This window comes from Suricata suricatta, chromosome 15 (genome assembly GCF_006229205.1).
Source record: "Suricata suricatta isolate VVHF042 chromosome 15, meerkat_22Aug2017_6uvM2_HiC, whole genome shotgun sequence".
Lineage (NCBI taxonomy): Eukaryota > Metazoa > Chordata > Mammalia > Carnivora > Herpestidae > Suricata > Suricata suricatta.
The window spans coordinates 55,775,947-55,797,064 of record NC_043714.1 but is presented as its reverse complement, the minus strand read 5'-3'; the positions used below and the strand labels follow the sequence as shown (position 1 = coordinate 55,797,064).

At 38.0% G+C, this 21,118-nt stretch overlaps 1 protein-coding gene across 8 annotated transcripts in view; it reads left to right on the top strand.

Moving 5' to 3' along the window:
* Nucleotides 1-2,322, top strand: part of TRPS1 (transcriptional repressor GATA binding 1) — a 245,485-nt gene extending 243,163 nt beyond the window's left edge. For all 8 annotated transcript variants that reach the window (XM_029923204.1, XM_029923201.1, XM_029923196.1 and 5 more), the window contains one exon: nucleotides 1,046-2,322. In XM_029923204.1, coding sequence (XP_029779064.1) covers nucleotides 1,046-2,107 — 1,062 coding nt within the window. In that variant the 3' untranslated portion in view covers nucleotides 2,108-2,322. The remainder of the gene's footprint in view (nucleotides 1-1,045) is intronic.
* Nucleotides 2,323-21,118: the final 18,796 nt, after the last annotated feature.

Sequence of the window (21,118 nt, the reverse complement as noted above, 5' to 3'; positions counted from 1 at the left end):
TATGGCTTTGATTACCTGAGATCTTTCCTTATTTGTCTTTGATTATTTGTGCTGTGATATTTAATAGCTTTGTATTCACATTTGCAATTATTTAGAAGAATGCATGTGTTAGCTCAGGCTACCATAACAAAATACCATAGATTGAGTGGCTTACACAGCAGAATATATTTTCACACAGTGCTGGAGGCTGGAGGTCAGAGGAAGTGTGCTTGGGCCCTGTGTGGAGCACTCTGTTCCTGGCTTATAGAAGGCCTCCTTCTCTCTGTGCCCTCATCTGTGCTTCTTTGCCTCCTAAAGACCGTATCTCCAGCTCCAGGCACATGGTGGGGTAGAGCTTTAACATACAAAGAAGGGGACCCATCTCAGCCCGTAGCAATGTATAATTTTTCCACTGTTGTCAATAAAGGCTGCCTCCCATGTTCCTGTATCGACATCATAGTGCATGACTCAGAAGTTGAGAAATATTTCCTAAAAATCACGTTTCTTCAAGTAACTCTCTACACAGTTTTATCACTCAGTGATGCAATTCTATTGAGTTTGGAAAAGCTGGGTTTTTTTAATTTTTTTTTAATGTTTTTTAATTTATTTTTGATACAGAGAAAGAGAGACAGAGCATGAGAGGGGGAGGGTCAGAGAGAGAAGGAGACACAGAACCGGAAGCAGGCTCCAGGCTCTGAGCTAGCTGTCAGCACAGAGCCTGACGCAGGGCTCGAACCCACGAATGCGAGATCTGACCTGAGCCGAAGTCGGAGGCTTAACCGACTGAGCCACCCAGGCGCCCCGGAAAAGCTGTTTTTAAGTAGATTAAAATTTTCAGTCCTCCTTGTGAAGTTGGACATGATTTAATTAGGCTAAAATAGCGTGCTTTGGTTACTCCCTCTGATCCCGCTTTAGGGCAAAAGGAGGCGATTTAGTAAATCTATAACAAAAAGTCTACCCTTGCTTTGAACTTAAGTGCAGTTCATATCTGTGAGGCATCGTTAATGCATCTTAATGTATTTTTTTAATGTTTTCCTTTTATGTATTGTGTGTGTTTTCTCTGCAGACTCCCAGGCCTTTAAACATCATTAAACAAAACAACGGTGAGCAAATTATCAGGAGAAGGACAAGAAAGCGCCTTAACCCAGAGGCACTTCAGGCTGAGCAGCTCAACAAACAGCAGAGGGGTGGCAGTGAGGAGCAGGTCAACGGAAGCCCCTTAGAGAGGAGGTCAGAAGATCATTTAACTGAAGGTCACCAGAGAGAAATTCCGCTCCCTAGCCTGAGTAAATACGAAGCCCAGGGTTCATTGACTAAAAGCCATTCTGCTCAGCAGCCAGTCCTGGTCAGCCAAACTCTGGATATTCACAAAAGGATGCAACCTTTGCACATTCAGATAAAAAGTCCTCAGGAAAGTACTGGAGACCCAGGAAACAGTTCATCCGTATCAGAAGGGAAAGGAAGTTCTGAGAGAGGCAGTCCCATAGAGAAGTACATGAGACCTGTGAAACACCCGAATTATTCACCACCAGGCAGCCCTATTGAAAAGTACCAGTACCCCCTTTTCGGACTTCCCTTTGTACATAATGACTTCCAGAGTGAAGCGGACTGGCTGCGGTTCTGGAGTAAATATAAGCTCTCCGTTCCTGGGAATCCGCACTACTTGAGTCACGTGCCTGGCCTACCAAATCCTTGCCAAAACTATGTGCCTTATCCCACCTTCAATCTGCCTCCTCATTTTTCAGCTGTTGGATCAGACAATGACATTCCTCTCGATTTGGCGATCAAGCATTCCAGACCTGGGCCAACTGCAAACGGTGCCTCCAAGGAGAAAACGAAGGCACCGTCAACTGTAAAAAGTGAAGGTCCCTTGAATGTAGTAAAAACAGAGAAAGTTGATAGAAGTACTCAAGATGAACTTTCAACAAAATGCGTGCACTGTGGCATTGTCTTTCTGGATGAAGTGATGTATGCTTTGCATATGAGTTGCCATGGCGACAGTGGGCCCTTCCAGTGCAGCATATGCCAGCATCTTTGCACGGACAAATATGACTTCACAACCCATATCCAGAGGGGCCTGCATAGGAACAATGCACAAGCAGAAAAAAACGGAAAACCTAAAGAGTAAAACCTTAGCACTTAGCACAATTAAATAGAAATAGGTTTTCTTGATGGGAATTCAATAGCTTGTAATGTCTTATGAAGACCTATTAAAAAAATACTTCATAGAGCCTGCCTTATCCAACATGAAATTCCCTTCTTTTATTCTTTCTTTTGATGAGTAGGTTACCAAGGTTCAAAAGTGAGACAAATGGTCAGTGAGAAACAAAAAAAAAAAAAAAAGATGGAAGATGGTCAATAGTCATGTTTTAGAACCTAGCAAGTTAAAACCATCTTGGCGAATGTGTACTGTGGAAACTGTCCATAAGAAGTATCACCAGACTCTCTTATGTTTGTAAAGAAAGAGATCAAAGCTATCTCGAATTTGAAGGGGTTTACATTTTATGATACTAATACAGTATTGGGCTGGCCATTGGTCCATTTGTTCATAAACCCATAAATTGTTGCCTAAATTTAGAAGCAGCATGAATTCCTAGGCAGATGAGGAGAAAGCTAATCTCCAGGGCAGTGAAAGGAAAATGGCACCTCTTATATCAGTCTCCTCTCATTGACCACATTTTGGACTTAGACCTAGAAATGTGAGCTGTGATTAGGCTTGGTGAGAGAGCAGCGAGGAAAGTGACAGCCGGTGGCACAGTGATTTTGGCCAGCCCTGCCTGTACATACACATGCACACCCTCTCTGAGATTTTTGTCCTTTAGATGTTCAAATACTCCTTTCAAAAATAGTCCTTTCGTTTGCAATTTAGGTTCACTTTGTCCAAATATATATGCCTTTTTAAAAACAGTGTCCTCAGTGCTTACGTAGTAATTTTTTTCTTTAGCCAGATATTTCTATCTTGTATGTGATGAAGCAGTTTGGATTTGTTTTTCTTAAGCCTCCTTTTGGTCACCAATCTCACTTGGCGCATTGTAACTAAAGGGATCCCCCTCAGTTCAAAAGATTAGATGGATATAAAAGTTCAGACCATGGGCTTAATTTGTTTAGAATACATGGTATTTCTCTATAAGGTAACCTGCTGTATTTTATTTATTTTCTTTTGGTTAAATATAATTTCCAAACTTTGTGGCCAGGCAGCGTCTAAGGTTACGTTACCACAGACTGACAGTTGGTATATGTACCAGTCACTCCCTTCATTAGATTTATACAGGTTTAGTTAAGTAGCATTAAATAGGATTCTTAGAAGTATATCTTCATAGTACTTTTAATACTTCAGGCTTTGTAAAACTATCCGTGAAGGGAAAACTCCTCAGCATAACTGCTCAGGGAAATAGGGCTAAATAACTAAACATTAAATAATTGGTTAAAGGTGCTGTTAGTCGAGCCTCAACGCTTGCTACAAGGATGTATGTACAAGGACTGACTTTAATAATTTGCATTATATTGTCCCAACCAGTAGTTTATTTTTTGCCACGGAGATGTAGAAGATATTACAAGCTACTGGATGCACTGTCAGATTAACTTATTTCATTAAAGAAGTTGGGAAAACAAATAGGAAAAAAAACCTTATTTTTCTAGTAAATATTAATGTATTACATTTCAAATAATGGTGCCTGACATATTGAATAATTATTTTCTACAGTGTACGTATGCAACAGAGATATTCCATCATGCATTAGAGTCAGTTCTGGCTCTGCCTAGCTGTTTACATTTGCAAATGTAGCAAACAAGGAAATGAAGCAACTATTTCTATTGCGGTAGATATCTTGTGTGTGTGTGTGTGTGTGCGCATTAAAGTTGTAAACGGTAACATGAAACAAATGAAAGTTCTTGATATAATGGTATGGAAAACAAGAAGGAAATGAAAATATTTTTATGCCTACTTAGGAAAAAAAAGGGTAGCACTATTCATTCCAAGTACTTCTTTTTTTTAAATTTTTAAGCTCTTAACTCACATTGTTATGCTAGAAATGATAAACATATACCCTCTTTTTATTGCTTTGTCTATGTTTCAGATGAAACATTTCAAAAATTATTTTGATAAGTGCTGCTGGAAACCGCAGCACTGATGTTTTTATTGCGTTCTGTAGCCGCATTTGCACTCATTTTTACATAATTCCCAGTTGCTTTGTTATTGTTTTTTGTTTTGTTTGGGTTTTGTTTCTTTTTTCCAGCGCCAGGTCTTTGTTTTTTAAAGTTGGATGGCAGGTAGAGTTCAACCAGTTTGTGACTGTCATAGTGAATGAAGTTAAAAATGTCTTTTGGATGTGTTGTCATTTCCATTCTTGCATTTTTTTTGTTTGTTTTCATGTTAAAAAAAAAAAGAGAGAGAGAGAGAGAAAGAGACAGAGGGGGAAAAATCAGGACTACGCCGTCAGCTTCAGTTTCATTTTTAAAGGGCCCTATTCTGGTCTCACCTGTCCAGCTCTGATATTCACATAAACTGAAAACTAGGAGCTCTAACCTTCAAATTATGTGATGAAAATTTATCTTTCTTAGGAATTTCGATGAATGCATCTCAAAATGTACAGGCAGACTTGAGAGGTGGCCATGAAAGATCTCAGAAAGAGAGGAGATTTCCCAAACAACAAAACAATATTTCATTTTCTTAGTAAAAGGACTTAGTAACGAAGTGCACTGTGGCAATTCTTAAGCAACATTACACATCGACTGCTCAAATCAGTCAAATGCCAGAAGTTTGGTTAACTTGGGCGATATTACAGGTATGACTTTTTGGGCAAAGCTGCTCGGTAGGCAATTTCTTCAGTGTGTCAGACACAAACAGGTTGTTCATTTTTGGCCTGTATTCCTTCTGTTTTGTTTTTTTTTTTAACTGATTTTTGTTTTCTCAAGACAGACATAGTAGTAACGATTAGCATTGGAAAATACATATCACTATTGGAATATTTATGGTCAGTCTACTTTCAGTAGAATATTCTTGGATAGCATTGACATGATAGATCTTTTTCCATATTCTTTTATTATGGATTATTTTATTTTCATTATTATACATATTTTGAGGCAGAAGAGGTTGGGCTTTGTTTTTTAAAGATGAAACTTTATTGTGACACTAAAATACCCATTATTTTTTGACTTCTGAAAGCCTTTGTGCCATCTCACAAAATATATTACAAAAATGGTTGGTTGTTATTTTTATTTGGTTTTACGGTTTCCAAATGATTTTACCTTAAACTGTGATTTTAAATGAGCTATTTAGGTACTTATCCTTGTTTTAAGGACTTTCAAGATGATTTAGGATTTTTTCCTCTTGGAAAAGGCTTCCCCTATGATGAAAACTATATGCCAGCTAAAATTGTATACCCTTGAAAAACTGTAAGTCTTTTGAAATTACTTGTCTCTATTTTGAATCAAGCTTTGAGTCAAATTTTAGGTCAGGACCAGCTTATGCATTCATTCTCCCTTTTCTTACTCTTTCTTTCTTCCTCTCTCACCCATATATTCATACTGTTGTTTGAGATAGAAAAATCATGAGCCAGCCCCCCGAGCCAGCCCACCTTGGAAGGATGTGGACAGAGAGACACTACAGGACTCTAAGTGTATAAGAAAAGAATGGAGCTCTAAACCATAACATGGTAACTCTGTAGTTCAAAAGGAAAGGAGTGTGCCCGTTCTTTCTACATGACATATTGAGATGTTCTTTTAGAAAATCAACGTTTAAGATAGTGACGTTTTATTCTAAACTGTTCTCTTTTAGTAAAGGTAGATTTTAGAAAACAAGCATGGGGATTCTTTTTTAAGGTAATATTAATGAGAAGAAAAAAGCGAGTATCTTTAACAGCTCTTTGTTGAAGCCTGTGGTAGCACATTATGTTTATGATTGCACATGTGCACATAATCTATTATGATCCAATGCAAATACAGCTCCAAAAATATTAAATGTATATATATTTTTAAATGCCTGAGGATATACATTTTTCTCAATAAATTGAAGAGTATCAATACTGCTATTAAAATAATTTTTAGCCTTCTGCTGTGTGGCTGCAAAACATCACAAAGTGACCTGTCTTGAGACTTCTGAACTGCCTGCCTGTTTAGTTAGTGAACATTAATGCAATTCTCGAGTGGGGACATCTGTCATCCAGTGGTGGAAACATGGAGTAAAGAAGCTGGTGGTCAGTTTCTGTACTGTATGCCAGCCTTTTCCCTAAAGTTTACATGAGCTCACAGTCTTTGGGTTGAGGGCCATGGCAAAAATGCAAGGCATCTTTGGTAAGCAAGTGGGTGAGAGCTTGCTGACTGTCCCTAGATCACAGGAGAAAATGGTGGAATTGGAATGAAATATGCTAACCAAAGGTAGGTACTATCAGTGGACTTCTGTCAGTAGGCAGCTGTAAATGAGAAGACGTAGAAAGACATGCATTGGGACTTTGAGGGGCTGGATTATTTTCCAAAAGAAAGACTTCGCCAAGGGCAGAGGGATGGCTTCTTTGGAGAGCACTTCCTTATGATGGTTTTCCATTACTGTTTCGTAGCTGATTCACACGTTCCTGATGGCAGTGCAATTGTTGAGAAATCATCCACAATTATTTGCAGTAATTAAGACCTCCGAAAGATGCTAGGGCAGAAGTGTGTGAAGTCAGGGATGAAGAAAATGTGAAATTCAACATGGATCCACTCATGGAAACTGGATAATGTATTCTCTTGAAAGGAAAGGTAGAGCTGTAAGCTTCACTCCGTCCTACACGAGAGAAAAGCTAGAGTAACTTCACATGGAAATAATGTTTAGCTTTCATCAGAGAAGATGGTCCTTTAAGACCCAGAAGTCCCCAAACTGGATTCTGATTCTACCCCTGGTTGTTTTTCATTATATGACCTGCAGAAAATCACTTTTTCTTTTCGTTCCTCAGGTTCCTCACCTGTAAAATGGAAAAAATATATTAATAATAATATTAATAATAATAATAATATTGGTAATGTAGTACTTGTTTTGTAAAGCACTTTGAGATCCTTGGTTGAAAGGCACCATGAGAGTGCCAAGTATTATTATATGGCCAAGGGGCTTATTTAAACTCTCAGTTCCCAAGGGCCAGAAAAGGTTGGGGTCATGTTTCTTAAAGATGAGCTGTAAATATCATACCAGGCAGCCTATAGTGTTGACTATGAAGAGGCAAAACTATTACAAGGCTGATAAAACCATAGTTTCTTAATGGCTACCAACAAGGCAAAGATCATAATAAGAAATGCCAAATTCCTTAGAGTGGACTATTTGACAACAGGATAATTGGGGGGGGGGGGATGGGGTTGGGAAACATCTCAAAATGCCAATGTAAAATTAACTTACAGCAATATTCACCAGCAGAAAATGTCTTTCATATGGAATGATTTCATGTTGCTAAGAAAAAATTCAATTTGTAGTCCTGATTTGAATATTAGAATGTTGGCTATAATAGTCTGTTCTTACAACACATGGAATTTTTTTTTCATTTTATTTAATTTTGTTTTCATAGTGCATGTTCATTTCTACTCACAAACATGTTCTTGGTGTATTTCTTATGCAAACAATCTTCAGGCAGCAAAGATGTCTGTTACATCTAAACTTGAATAATAAAGTTTTACCACCAGTTATATATAATGGTGTTGGTATGGTTTATATGGATTCACCTTCATCCATGCGGCAATAGGAAACACAGACCATTGTGACATATAGACGGGCTCTGATGAGTTGAGGTGGTGAAATCAAATCACCATTCTCAAAAAGAAGACCAAGATTGAAAAGGCCAGGATTCTCTCAACTTGTTTTGCTTTGCTTGTTTTTTCTTTAACTAATCATTTATTGGTAGATCTTGTATAAAAGAAAAAATATATATACTAGTTTCTTGAGGATTAACAATAAAAATTGTGTTTACTTCAAAAACATTGAGTATTAAGTATTGAGTGTTGAGTATTGGGTAATGATTATGTTACAATATATAAACACAACTGCTTTTGAAGTTTAACTTTATTCATTTCAATGTCCCCACATATGATGTGAAGTCCGGATAATCTCAATAAGTTTATATTAATATATTACACACATTGTTTGCTTAAAATGAATTTAAGCAGAGGAGGTTTCCTGAAGGATGATTTTGAAAGAGGGAAGAGGCAAAAGCAGTTAGAAATCCAGGTAGGAAAAGGACATAGGTAAATTCACCCAAGTGTTTATTTTTATTTTTTTGTAACTTTATTTATTTAGAGAGAGAGCGAGAGCCAGTGAGCAGGGGAGGGGCAGAGAGAGAGAGAGAGAGAGAGAATCTCAAGTTGCCCCCACGCTGGTAAGTGCAGTGCTTGAACATGCAGGGCTCAATTTCAGGAACTGTGAGACCATGACCTGAGCCAAAATCAAATGTCCGATGTTGAATAGATTGAGCCACCCAGGTGCCCCCACCCAAGTGTTTTTAACTGGAAAGAAAAACACAAGAAGGACAGGACTTAAAGTATTTAAATAATTTATTGCTTCAGAAGATTTGTTTTGAAAATTTCAAATTAATTAGTATCTACCCTCCCAACACAATCTTCACTTCTAATTTTTGTGAGCCTAAATTAACAAATCCTTTTATTTTTTTTTTCCTAGCTCTTTCTCTTCTCTCTTGTTTTGAAAACAGCAGAGTAGAGACTTTGAGGGACTTTCATAATGGATAAGCTTATTTCACAGCTGGAGGCAACATTCTCTAGATAAGAGTGGAGTAATAACAATGTGATTTCTTTTCTTTATATAGAACTTGGTTTTTCGATCAGGGACTACTTTTCAGGTAAAGTTGAATACTTTGTTCTCCCCCAGAACTGTCAGAATCCCATTCAGGAAGACCTCGGCAACCATCAGCCATTTACCATTGTTTGAGGGGGAAGAAGAGCAGTCGGCCCTGTGAGCCCATCCTCACCTCCTGGTCTCCATCTCTGTGAGGGTAGAGCACGGGTCAGAAACTCAGGGTCACAAAAGAAACAGGCAAGTAAGTAGCCTGTGGGGGTGAGCCAGCTGGGTGGAGACCTTGGGAACTGGAGGGCTGCATAAAAGGTAGCCTTTCCTCCTCTCTTAAGACCAGTGCCAAGCCGACGGGTGTTGCAGATTTTCCGTTTTTAAGAAAAACTGGACAAAGGTAATTTTATGCGAAATCTCCTAATTTTTAATGTCAACGACTGAGGTTTTTTTTTTTTTTTTAAATATTGCAAGCCAAGCAAAACACTTGTTCAGAATAAATTCCACCCCGAGACAGGCAATGCGTGCCCCCTGGAGCTTGAACAATAGTGAACTCTGGTAACTGGCAGGGAGGAAATTGGGCAAAGCGCTGAGGTTAGCTGTGGTTCCTCTGGGTTTTGTCTCCGGTCCCAGCACACCTCCAGCTCTGCCAGGAAACCCGAAAGCACCGCGGCAGCAGCACCTGCCTCATTCTTTCAGAGCCAAATTTGCTTAACACGAAAAACATTTGCACAGAAGACAAACAAGCCTTCATTTTTTTTTCTTTTGAGCATACTGCTAATTAGTTCGTACTTTTGTTCTCTGTCTTTGTAACCCCAAGTACAATTTTTCTTTTTTTACCACACTGGTATGAACAAAGAAATTTCCCAAACTATTAAAAGTTGCTAAAGTTAATGTCCAGTAACGTCCAAGCTGGCCTTGTAGCCCTCTCCCTGTCACGTGTTTGGGTGAAATTAACAGTAATAGAAAAGTAAAGTGTAACAGGTGATGAGAAAGGAGGGGCTTTTTCATGTTGTAGTTGATCATTTTAATGAATAATTTCAGTATTTTCTTTAAATAAAAACAATTCTTATGCTTTTTAATGATTTTTTGAAGTGGATTTTTATTTTATTTTATTTTGAGCGATAGAGAGCAAATGAGGGAGGGGCAGAGAGAGAGGGAGACAATCCCAAGCAGGCTCCCCTCTGTCAGCACAGAACCTGATGAGGGGCTCAAACTCACCAACTGTTAAATCAAGACCTGAGCCGAAATCAAGAGTCAGACGCTTAGCTGACTGAGCCACCCAGTTGCCCCCTCATTGCTAGTTTTATAATACTGTTCTCTAATGTGTTTAGGTGGGTGATGGGCATTGAGGAGGGCACTTGTTGGGGTGAGCACTGGGTATTGTGTGGAAACCTATTTGACATAAATTGTATTAAAAATAATACTTGAGGGGAAAATAATAATATGCTTAAATGTCAGTAATCTGAAAGTCAGCATCCATGAATGTTAAAAAATTTATATAGGGGGTAACAACCACTTCTCCCAACTTTCTGTTCAGTGACAACAACAAAACATTAAAATATTAACTCTTTTCTTTAGTTAAGCAGTAGAGACTGGGGTAGCAAGTGCTATTCGTGGAAAAATATATAGAAATTCTTTAAATTATTTCCATAAATAGGTGAATTTCCAAATTAAAACTGCAGAAGCACTAAACTGTAAACAATTTCCCTGGAATACTTATGAACTCAAACCATGAATACATCACAGACATTTTCTCAGAACATGTACCACCCCTTGTGAGAAAGTAATGTCTGCTTTCCTCATGTTTACCCGTTAGTCAGTTTTTAGAGTTAGGGTACTCTACAAACAGTGGTATTTTCTTCAGAGCTTAAATCGCCTTAGATATTTTCTTTCTATGTAGCACATATTATCCAATGATTTGATGTATCCAAAAAAGCATAAATACACCAGTTAGTTTACAAAGATCAATTTGATACCATTATGATGGTTTATGGTCTGTAACTTTGTATTTTACAGTTGCCTTGACTTTGGTCAATGGTGAAATTATCATTGCCATTAACTGTTTGTTGGTGTTGACCATGTAGTACAAACCCGGGCCTCATGCATTCATTCAACAAACATCAATTGAGTAGTATGTACCAGGCACTCTTCCAGGCATTTGGACTGCATCAGTGAAAGAAAGCAGACCAAAACTCGTTTTTGTATGGAAGGGAGACAGACAGTAAACTTGTACACACAGTAAACAAATATAGACCGAGTTTCATGTTAGAAAGTGAGCCATGCACTAGGGAAGAAAAGCAGACTTCAGGGGCAGTGCAGTGGACGGATGCCATATTCGTTAGGCTAACCAACAGTACAGCCGTCATTTGGGTCACGACTTAAAGGAGGAACTGGCAGAGTGAACAGCTCGTGCAAAGGCTCCAAGGTGAGAGAGTATAACTGGTAGGTTTGAGAAAGGGCAAGGTGGCCAGTGTGACCGAGGCAGGTAAACCAGAGGGAGAGTATGTAGAAACTCACTTGGAGGTGGAAGTAAGGAGGGAAGAGGATATCAGCTCATTCAGGACATTGTAGGCCACTCTGTGGAATATGGCTTTTATTCTGTCCGAAGCAGGGAGGTATTTTACTGTTTTGAACAGAGGATTGCTGTTTGACGTATATTTTCATGAGACCATTATCTTCTATGCTTGGAATAAATCATAGGAGGTAGGGATGCAAGGATAGAAGCACAGAAACCAAGGTAGAAGCTAATTTAGTCATCCCTACAAGAGATAAGAGGGACAGAAAAACAGTTAAGGTTCCAGAAATCATCTTAAAAGGAGAACAAACTAGACGGATGAATACAAACAGCATTCAAAACCATGAGACTTACTGAGATAATCCAGGGAGGGAACAAAGGTGGGAATACACCCAGGATTTGAAATGAGCAATGAGGAGACACCAGTGACAGAAACTGAGGAGAAAGCTGCCTGTGTGGTAGAAGGAAAACAAAAGTAAGCTACCCTGAAAGCCACAGAAACAAAAATGTGTTGTGAAGCTGGGGGCAATTGACCTGAGAAGATGCTGCACATGGCTCAAGTAGAAAATGGTCACTGCAGGGGTGGGCTGTATACTTGGTGAGGCCCAGGGCAAACTGAGCATGCGGATCCCCTTGTTCAGGAATCTCAGGACCAGCGCCATTAGTTTTCAATGAAGCTCAGGACCCTGTGCACCTGCACAGTTTGCATATGTCCATGAAGCTGGCCCTGGGCAGCAGCACACTGGCAAAAACAGTTTGCAGAGAAGGATGGGAAATCTAATGGAGTACTTTTTTTTTTTTAACGCTTATTTATTTTTGAAAGACAGAGACAGAACACAGACAGAGACAGAACACAAGTGGGGAAGGAGCAGGGGCAGTGAAGAAGGGACAGAGAATCTGGAGCAGGCTCCAGGCTCTGTGCTGTCAGCACAGAGCCCGACGCAGGACTCAAACTCCTGAACCGTGAGATCATCACCTGAACCAAAGTCAATCACTTAACCAACTGAGCCACCCAGGGGCCCCTTGATACCTTTAAGAGAGAATAGGAAGAGTTGTTTGGAAAACAGTATACAAACAATTTGGGGAGCTTTGCTCTAAAGGGGATTGGGAAAAGAAATGCTAGCTGGCAAGAGATGTTAAATCAGTCAAAAGCTGTTTTGTTTCAGAAAGGGTGGAATAAAAACACGTTCCTTTGCTAAGGAGGTTGATGCCGTAAGGAGAGCATTATTCATCTGACCACAGAGAGGAGAAAACGGTGGAGTGATGTTCTTTGATAGGGGAATGAGTGGAAGGAGATAGAATCTTATGCCCAAGTGGAGAAGATGACTTTAGAAAAGAAGCCTTTCACATTCATAGTGACAGTTGGCAAAGCAGACTGTGTAGACACAGATGTTGGTACATGTGTGGCTGTGATAGTGGAGTCCCCAAAAGCTTTATTTTTTTGACAAAATGTTTTTCCTGTGGCACTACTGTTCTTCTATTACCCCATTCAGAACTCCAGAGCATTTCATTCAGAAACAAGACAGCTTATACATTAAACAGGCAATATTGTTTCATTATATCCCAATGGCATGTGGATATTTGGATAAAATCAGAAAACTGTCACATAACTGAAAATGGTATTTGAATCTCACTTTAGAAACTGCTTCTGTAAAAATCTGCCCCAACACACTTATCTTGCTTAGTTCAAAATGTTGTTTCTCATTTTCTTAATTCTATTTTTTCAAAGACAACATGAATTTTGTTATGCTAATAAGGAGTACCACAGGAAGTATAGGGGTCTTAGTTTCTCTTAATACCATTTCCTGAAGGTACACCAATAAGATGCAGGTTTTTACCAGGTTTTCCTTATGACTACAGTTGATTTTTTGAGTGAATTAATTCATGCATGTCAGATGCTGATTCTGAATTCAGAACTGTGCACAAGCAGTATAAAAGACACAAAAGAGTTCAAATTTGGTGCACACTCGATTATTCTACAAAACTACAGTCGATTAAGGTATAAGGTTGCATAGTTGTAAGTTTATTCATTCAGGGGCATTTTCTGAACATTTCCTTATTGTATTTCATTTCATTCATTTTAGTACCCTTGACCAAAAGTCTTCCCATTATGTTAATAAAATTTTACTAAAATTTTAGGAGAAACTTCTCTGTTTTTCCTAATATGACATTTAAACATAGCAAATACGTTCAGCAGAAGGGTATTAGCATTTGTTACAGTGCGACTTTATGGTGTTAACTTTTAAGAAAGCACTTAAGGCATGGTGTCTTACCTTAGATATCTAATAAGGTAAAAAATCAAAACTTGAAAACCCAAGTAAAGTGAACTTCAATGACCCACAGACATTTTAGAGAATGAAAGTGGTTTGGATCTTCCTATAATATATTGTTCTTTAACTTTTAATCCAGTAATCAGAAATGCTATTTTATTTATTTATTTATTTATTTATTTATTTATTTAGAGAGCATGAATGGGGTGGGAGGTGCAGAGATAAAAGGAGAAAGAGAGAATCCCAAGCTGTCCTCAGCACTGTCAACATGGAGCCCAATGCAGGGTACATACTCATGTCCCCTGAGATCACGACCCGAACCAAAAAAGTTGGACGCTTAACCAACTGAGCCACCCGGGCACCCAGTCAATGCTATTTTGTCAGTGAGTTTTCTTTGCCAGCACCAGCTGTCTTTGCTCTGTAATCCATCTCTCACACGTCCTACGTGCATGCAAATGTTAACGTAAGGCAAGTTGCCTCACAGGCAGTAGTAAATGTTTATCTTTACCGAAAATCATGGAGTAGATTGCTGATACTTTCACATTACTAACCAATGATGGCAACTGAGACTTCAGTATTTTCTTTTTTTTTTTCTTTTTTTTTTCTTTTTTTTAATTTATTTTTGATACAGAGAGAGAGACAGCATGAGCAGGGGAGGGCCAGAGAGAGAAGGAGACACAGAACCAGAAGCAGGCTCCAGGCTCTGAGCTAGCTGTCAGCACAGAGCCTGACGCGGGGCTCGAACCCACAAACGTGAGATCTGACCTGAGCCGAAGTCAGAGGCTTAACCGACTGAGCCACCCAGGTGCCCCAAGACTTCAGTATTTTCAAATGCAATGGAAAATTTTTTTTTTCTGAATTGGTGCTAGCTGGCCCTAATTTCCCTGACACTGTCATATTTAAAGACTGAAGTTAAGTTTTCCTGATATCCTTGGATGAAATTGTCCACAGCAAAAGTAGGGGGAAGCCTTTCTCACTTGCCTTTGCAGCCTTGGCCATCTGTTCTCCTTCCATATCCTGTTCCCTCACTGGCATCTTGTTGTCCAAAAGGAAATGGATTGTCATTTTCTTTTGAGGACATTAGATTTTTTTCTTGCCATTTTAAACATGATTTCATGAAACTAAAATTTGGTATAACTCCCAGGTGCATTTCCTTTGATTCAAGTCCATGGCCTTAACACGTTAACAAACTGAACCTATTTACATTTTAATGAACACAGTTTAAAGATGAACACATCATTTTAACAAAGCCCACTCCTGAATGTCTCTTTCCCAGACTGTGCTCATTTGTGAGCAAGTGCTGAAGCTAATAAAACTTCCTCCTTTTAGCTTTCCTGCCCCAACCATTTTAACTTCAAAAACAACTCTAAAATGTTTTGCGATTAACAAGAATTATTCTTTTTATGACAAATATCAATATGCAGCTCTGTTGATAAACACAATTATAGAATGCTCTTTTACATAGAAATTCATTTTTAATATTTTTAAAGATATCAACACCCGGAGAAAAGAGTACTGCCTATTGACACACATCCCTGTTCGTGATGACTTTTGACAATTAATTATTTTAAGGTAGACTAAGGAAATATAACTCAACATTTTATAAACATTAATACATTAGATTGTGTTTTAAAAAACAATTTCTTTGGAAGGAAGACATGAGAGATGACAGCAACAACTAATTTAAAAGTTGTTTTAACATGCTGACTTCTATTTCTGGGCCAGTTTTCATGGAATTCTTGGAAAAGTTTTATAAACAGTTTCCAGTATGTAAAAACTTGAGGTAATAATAATTAATGTTTAGGATCCAATCAGCCATCAAAGAGGTTCTTCGTTTTCCTTTGTAAACTGTGTTTTTTCCCCCTCAATGCATGTTTATTTATGGACTATGTTTATTAATAAAAATAAATACATGGTAATACTTAGGCAAGTCGGTTTACATATAATCAGCCATTTACCCCTTACTCAACATGTAATGTTTATAAAAGCAGACCACAGGGCAAACACTCTATACCATCCTTCAGTAACCTACAGAGCAAATAACGGCTCAGGTCCCCTATGCAGATTCCTTCATACAAAGAATTGAGCTCTGTACTTTCTAGGCACCTGTTCATTTTCTATTTCCCATGATATGCAAATCAACTTGGCCTTATCCACAAACATTTCTAGAAATTCTGTCAGTTATGGGTAATATCTTTACAGATGGGATCCTTAGGTCTGGTGTTCCATCATAATGGATTTGGTGGTAACCAACTAGATCATGATATTTTTACACTGTCAGAACATAACTCTCAAAATTCATGAGCCACAAAAGCCTGATTCTAACAGGGAGAGTGAGCACCTGCAAAAGTTCTAATCAATTCCTTAGTGAAGAAATCAGCAATAGGACAAAGCTGGTTCAAAAAAGGATAGGAAAGACAAAAAGAAAGAATGCTAAAATAAGATGGCTAAATTACACACAATATGGTTCATGTCTTATTTGGCAAAAATGATCATAACCTCTCAGATTGGCTTCATTATTGGATAGGAAAATCATTGTGACTGATCAATTTTCCATAAGGTGACTTTATAGAGAAGTAAAATAGTAATAATAAATAGTTATATTCTCTGGGAGAGTAGAATGACAACAAACTTCATGCTTAGTATGACCTTGAAAGGTGAAGCAGTTATTTTTGCCTCATTTCCCAATTTGGTTTTTTTTTTTCTAAACATATACAAAAGCATCTGGAAAAAATTAAAAACATTTGCATCTTTCCATAGTATAAACTTTTCAGAAATGAAAGTTACTTCTCCCTATGATTTGTATTAAGAATTAGTTATATAAAACAACATAAATGTACTTTTTATGAAAAATGATTTGATTTTATTTTCCAGACTTATAACTCAAATCAAATTTACCACATTCAAGATTACTCAAGAAAGATCCCTACTTCTAGCTTCTGATCAATTATAAGAAATTCCTTAAGAAAAAAAAAAAACATAAGAACACAAAAACTCCAAGCATATTTATGGGAAAACATAAATAGGTATTTTTTTTTAACATTTTGAAGTGATTGATATCTCAGAGAAGTGTCATAGAAGACTAAAATTCAGACAAAACTTTTCTGCTCTCACAATATTTTATAAATCACTACTGCTTCCTTCTTTTCCAAAGCATTGCAGAGTACACCAAAAATACCCCTTTGGGCAGAGGATATTTTCTATATTTCTCTTGGGAAATCAAAATTATTTTGCCACCCATGACTAGTTATACTTATCTTTGCTATTCTAGCCATTATTTTTTAAGTGATGGAATGATGTTACATATACCAATTGCAGACAATTTCTTCCCAGCTACTTGCCTGTAGTCTGTTTCGGAAAAACTTTTTATATCTACCAGAAGAGGGCAGGGAAGGGAAGAGGAGGTAAAATACATTAGAATGGCTATTGCTTGATCAGAAAAGACAAAGCTCATTTATCCTTTGTTCTTTGTTCCTCGATTGTATCTAGTAATAGTTGGCATTCAATAGATATTTTTTGGATTAAAAGGAATTACTTGGTAATGACTCTGAAAATGTCTACTGGGGGAAAAGTTTTAACAACAACAAAAGTACCATTTAGAAAATATTTTGAAATGCAAAGTGTTTGGAATTGTCCTCCTTTCTTCAATATCTACTGAAATTATTTTAAACGTAATAGTCACCAAATAAACACTCATTGATTTAATTATGAAGGGTCAAGGCTTGGATGTTTTTAAGCAAGGATCGGGAATCCATATTACTAAAATGTACACCTTCTTGACTTACTCATTTGTGGCCTTCACAGATGAGCTACATCAGAATCAAAGAAGTTCTCTAGTGTGCTTCTACCAACTTTTCCTTTTTCTTGAAGCAATAGGAATGAAAAACAAAACACAAACCAAAAAAGGTACCCTTGAGATTTGTCTGGAGACTGGAGGTGGGTTGCCCCTTCTGGACCGAGGCATATGTTACAGACAAACTTCCGCTGGGAAAATGCGATGGTGTCAGTTTTTTAACATAGTAATTTTGTAGTTCTTTTATCCACTATTTATTCAGGTTAGTTGAAAAACATTTCTTGTATTAGGATAGCTCTACACTCTCTCCTCTAAGATACCGTATCAACAGCTAACACCCTTGTAATAAACACCCGAGAGTCACCGAGTTCGCTCCCTTTCCTTCACACCTGTGTTCAGTCTTTGAACAAGACCTGTTCATTTTACTTGCTGTGTAGTTTTCTCATCTGTCACCTACTCTCTGCATCTCTGTCCCTGTTGAGGCATCTTTGCTTCTGGATCAAGGTCATAGTCTCCTACCTGGATATAGTTTCCACACAGCTGCCAGGTGAACTCTGTAAAATGCAAAGCTGACCTTGTTATTCTTCTACATTAAGACCTTCATGCTTCCTGCTTAGTTTACAGAATAAAACACAAAGGTTTTTGCATTGTAAAGCCTTCAGTGCCGGGCCCCCATTGGTCTTGACAGCTCATCACATCTTACTCCCTGGTAAAAACACAGGTTCTAATTTCACAAACACATCAAGGACTTTTCAAGTCCACATCATTGCTTGTCATGTTGCCTCTGATATGAGGGTGCTTCCCACATTTACTTGCCTATCTTTCTCATTACTGAACTGTCAAGACTCAGATCAGAAATTACTTCTAGCATAACTTCCCTGAACAGGGTGCTGAAAATTTCCCTCCTCTGGACTTCCTGGCACATGCCTCTTTTCACTCACACAATGCTGGTAGTCTGCCTCGCTCCACAAGAGCCACACTTGAAATGTGGCTGAGTGTGTGACTGAGCAATTGATTATTTTATTTGTATTTTATTAAATGAAGTAACCATATGTGGCTAGTGTTATTGCATATGACGGTGCAGCCCAAGGGGCTTCATGCTATGTTGCTCTTCTATAGGGAAAATAATACCAGCAACTTCATATGTTTTCTTGCCTTTTGTTTCTGTGGTAAAAAGCAGAGTAATTAATTTTAGGAATTTTATGTGTATTAATGTAATAAGCATCAAAAGGGTCATTTTTAAAAAAGAACTTCAATTTTACTAATTTTTTGAATAATTTACTTTGGCAAATATGCTGAAGTGATTTTCTATTATAATAATAAGCCCCTGCCTCTGAGGCAGCTGAACTATGCTTTCCTCCATGGGCCTTTTTAACCACTGTGAAAAATTGATTACACTTCATTTGATCTCAGGTTTACAGTATCAGAGTATTTATGTATTTCCGGACATTATTGGTGGTTTTCTAAAACAAGGAGAAAGCAAAAGCTGTGAATAATTTTCAAACTTCAACCTTAATTTCAGTATTTTAAAATTTAACTGACAAGGTAATTATCCCAGAAATTGTCCTAACTCAATGATTTGTGAAACTATGATTGTCCCATTAAAATGACAGAGCACTCAATCAGGAGAGAAAAATGGTTCTCTGAGGTTTGGCCCTATTAAACCGGTTCTTTACGCTATTATCCACTTCTCTTTTTGAATATACGCAGCTGTGTGTTTCCATGTGCATGAGGAAAAGTGTCACAGCCAGAAGATGGCACATGTTAATGCAGGGCAGTGAAGCAGAGGGTTAAGAGTGCAGGTTCTGCGGGCAGATTGCCTGATGGGAATCCCACAGGACTACGTCACACTGGTGGTATGATGGAAACGGTTCAGTTGGCCACTCTCCACCCCGGTTTCTTCATCTATAAACAAGGACAATAACTTGATCTGTCATGCTGATCTGGACTGCACTCCAGTAAAACCTCTCATGTCTGAATTTTATCAAGCAACAGAAGGTTCCTTTTTGCTAATACTACATGCTCATCACAGATCAGCTGGGGCCTCCGTTCCGCATCACGCATATGTTAAGGACCCAGGTAGCTAAGCGGTCGCTGTCTGGAATGTTGCCAGTCACCATACCGGAGGGGAAAGAGCTCAGGAAGGTTGTCTCCAGCAAGCGCACTCACCTAGAAATGACCCACTTCACTTCCGCTCATAAATCACTGGCCAGATGCGGCTCCGAGGCCAATCGTGCAATCCTGCCACGTGCACAAGAAGGAGGCAGTGACAAGGCACTAATGATTACCACAGTAATTATACCTATCTCATATACTAAAAAGTTACTTTACACAAATTACCTAGAACGGGACCTGGAGTAAGTTATTATTAACTAATGAAGAGCAAATATGTGAAGTGTGAAATTAGATGATTCCAATTTCATGTCAAACCACATTTTAGGACTCCAAGTCTGCTAAAACCAGCCAATCTGAGGGCAAGGTAATTATCCCAAGGATAATTTTCTGAGGGCAGAAAAGATAATAGTGAGGTAATCCAGAGGGTGAATACTTTATGCCCACCAAGTGTGATCTATTTTAGAAATATACTTTGATTATAATTCCTTCATGCAAAAGAATCATCATTTATTTGTTCATTTGTATGTTCAACAAGTATATGAAAGTACTGGCCTAAGTGCTGAGGATAAGGTAGTGAACAACAAAGAAATGGTTTCTGCCCTCATGGGAGAGTGGATGTAATATGAATAACATACAAATACTCACTTAAGATTATGATAAATGTTACTGAGAATTTCTGCATAGGCAATGAAAGTAATTATAAGTATTTAAGAATTTTACAAATCTGTAAACTATGCCTTATATTTATTCCTCCATCATAGGTACATTTAAGTACTAAATATGAACAAATCCTATGGTCAGGACCTGTACTAGGGATCAGAAGTTGAGACTATTAAGGCATGATCCTTTCCTCAAGGAGTTCATTGTGTCCCTTGGAAACTTCCATATAAAGAAATAATCTTAATATTACACAATATCACATGATTGAGATAAACTGAGTACCTAGGAAAAGAATCTATTACACACTAGGAGAATGAATGTGAGAAATAGCTTCTGGGAGAAGCATCTACCTGAAATCAGGTTTGATGTATCATTAGGAATTAACTAGACAAAATGATCAAAACCTTTCCAAGTGGAACACTGCAGAGGAATGAACTTGGAGATGCATACCGTATAGATGAGGAATGACAAGTAGTTCACAGTGCTTGGAGGGAGGAAGTGATAAGCAGTCAGTCTGGCGATCCTGCCAGGTCAGGTCAAGGACTATCTACTGCTGTGCTGAGTTTGGGTCTTATGCCAAAGGCCATTAAGATAAATTAAGTGAGTGTATTAAAAGATTGTCAATAAGATTTGCATTTTTCACAGATATCTGTAATAGGTAGTATGACTTGAAGTAGGTTGAGATGGGAAGACAGACCAACCAGGTAAGAATCTCTTGCAACCATGACCAAGTGGAATCTATTTCGAGAATATAAGGGTGATTCAACATACAAAAATAAGAATGTAATACAGTACATCAATAGAATAAAGAGCAAAAATTATATATCATCTTGGTGGATATAGTAAAAACATTGAGGATGTTCAACACCTCTTCACGAGAGTAAACTGGAAGATTGGGAATCCCTTTAGCCTAATATATCTAAAAACCACAGTTAGCCCTAATATCAGGAACAAAACAAGACTATCTACTCCTGCTATTTCTATTTGACATTGTACTGTACCTTCAAACATTCAATCAAGGTGAGTTA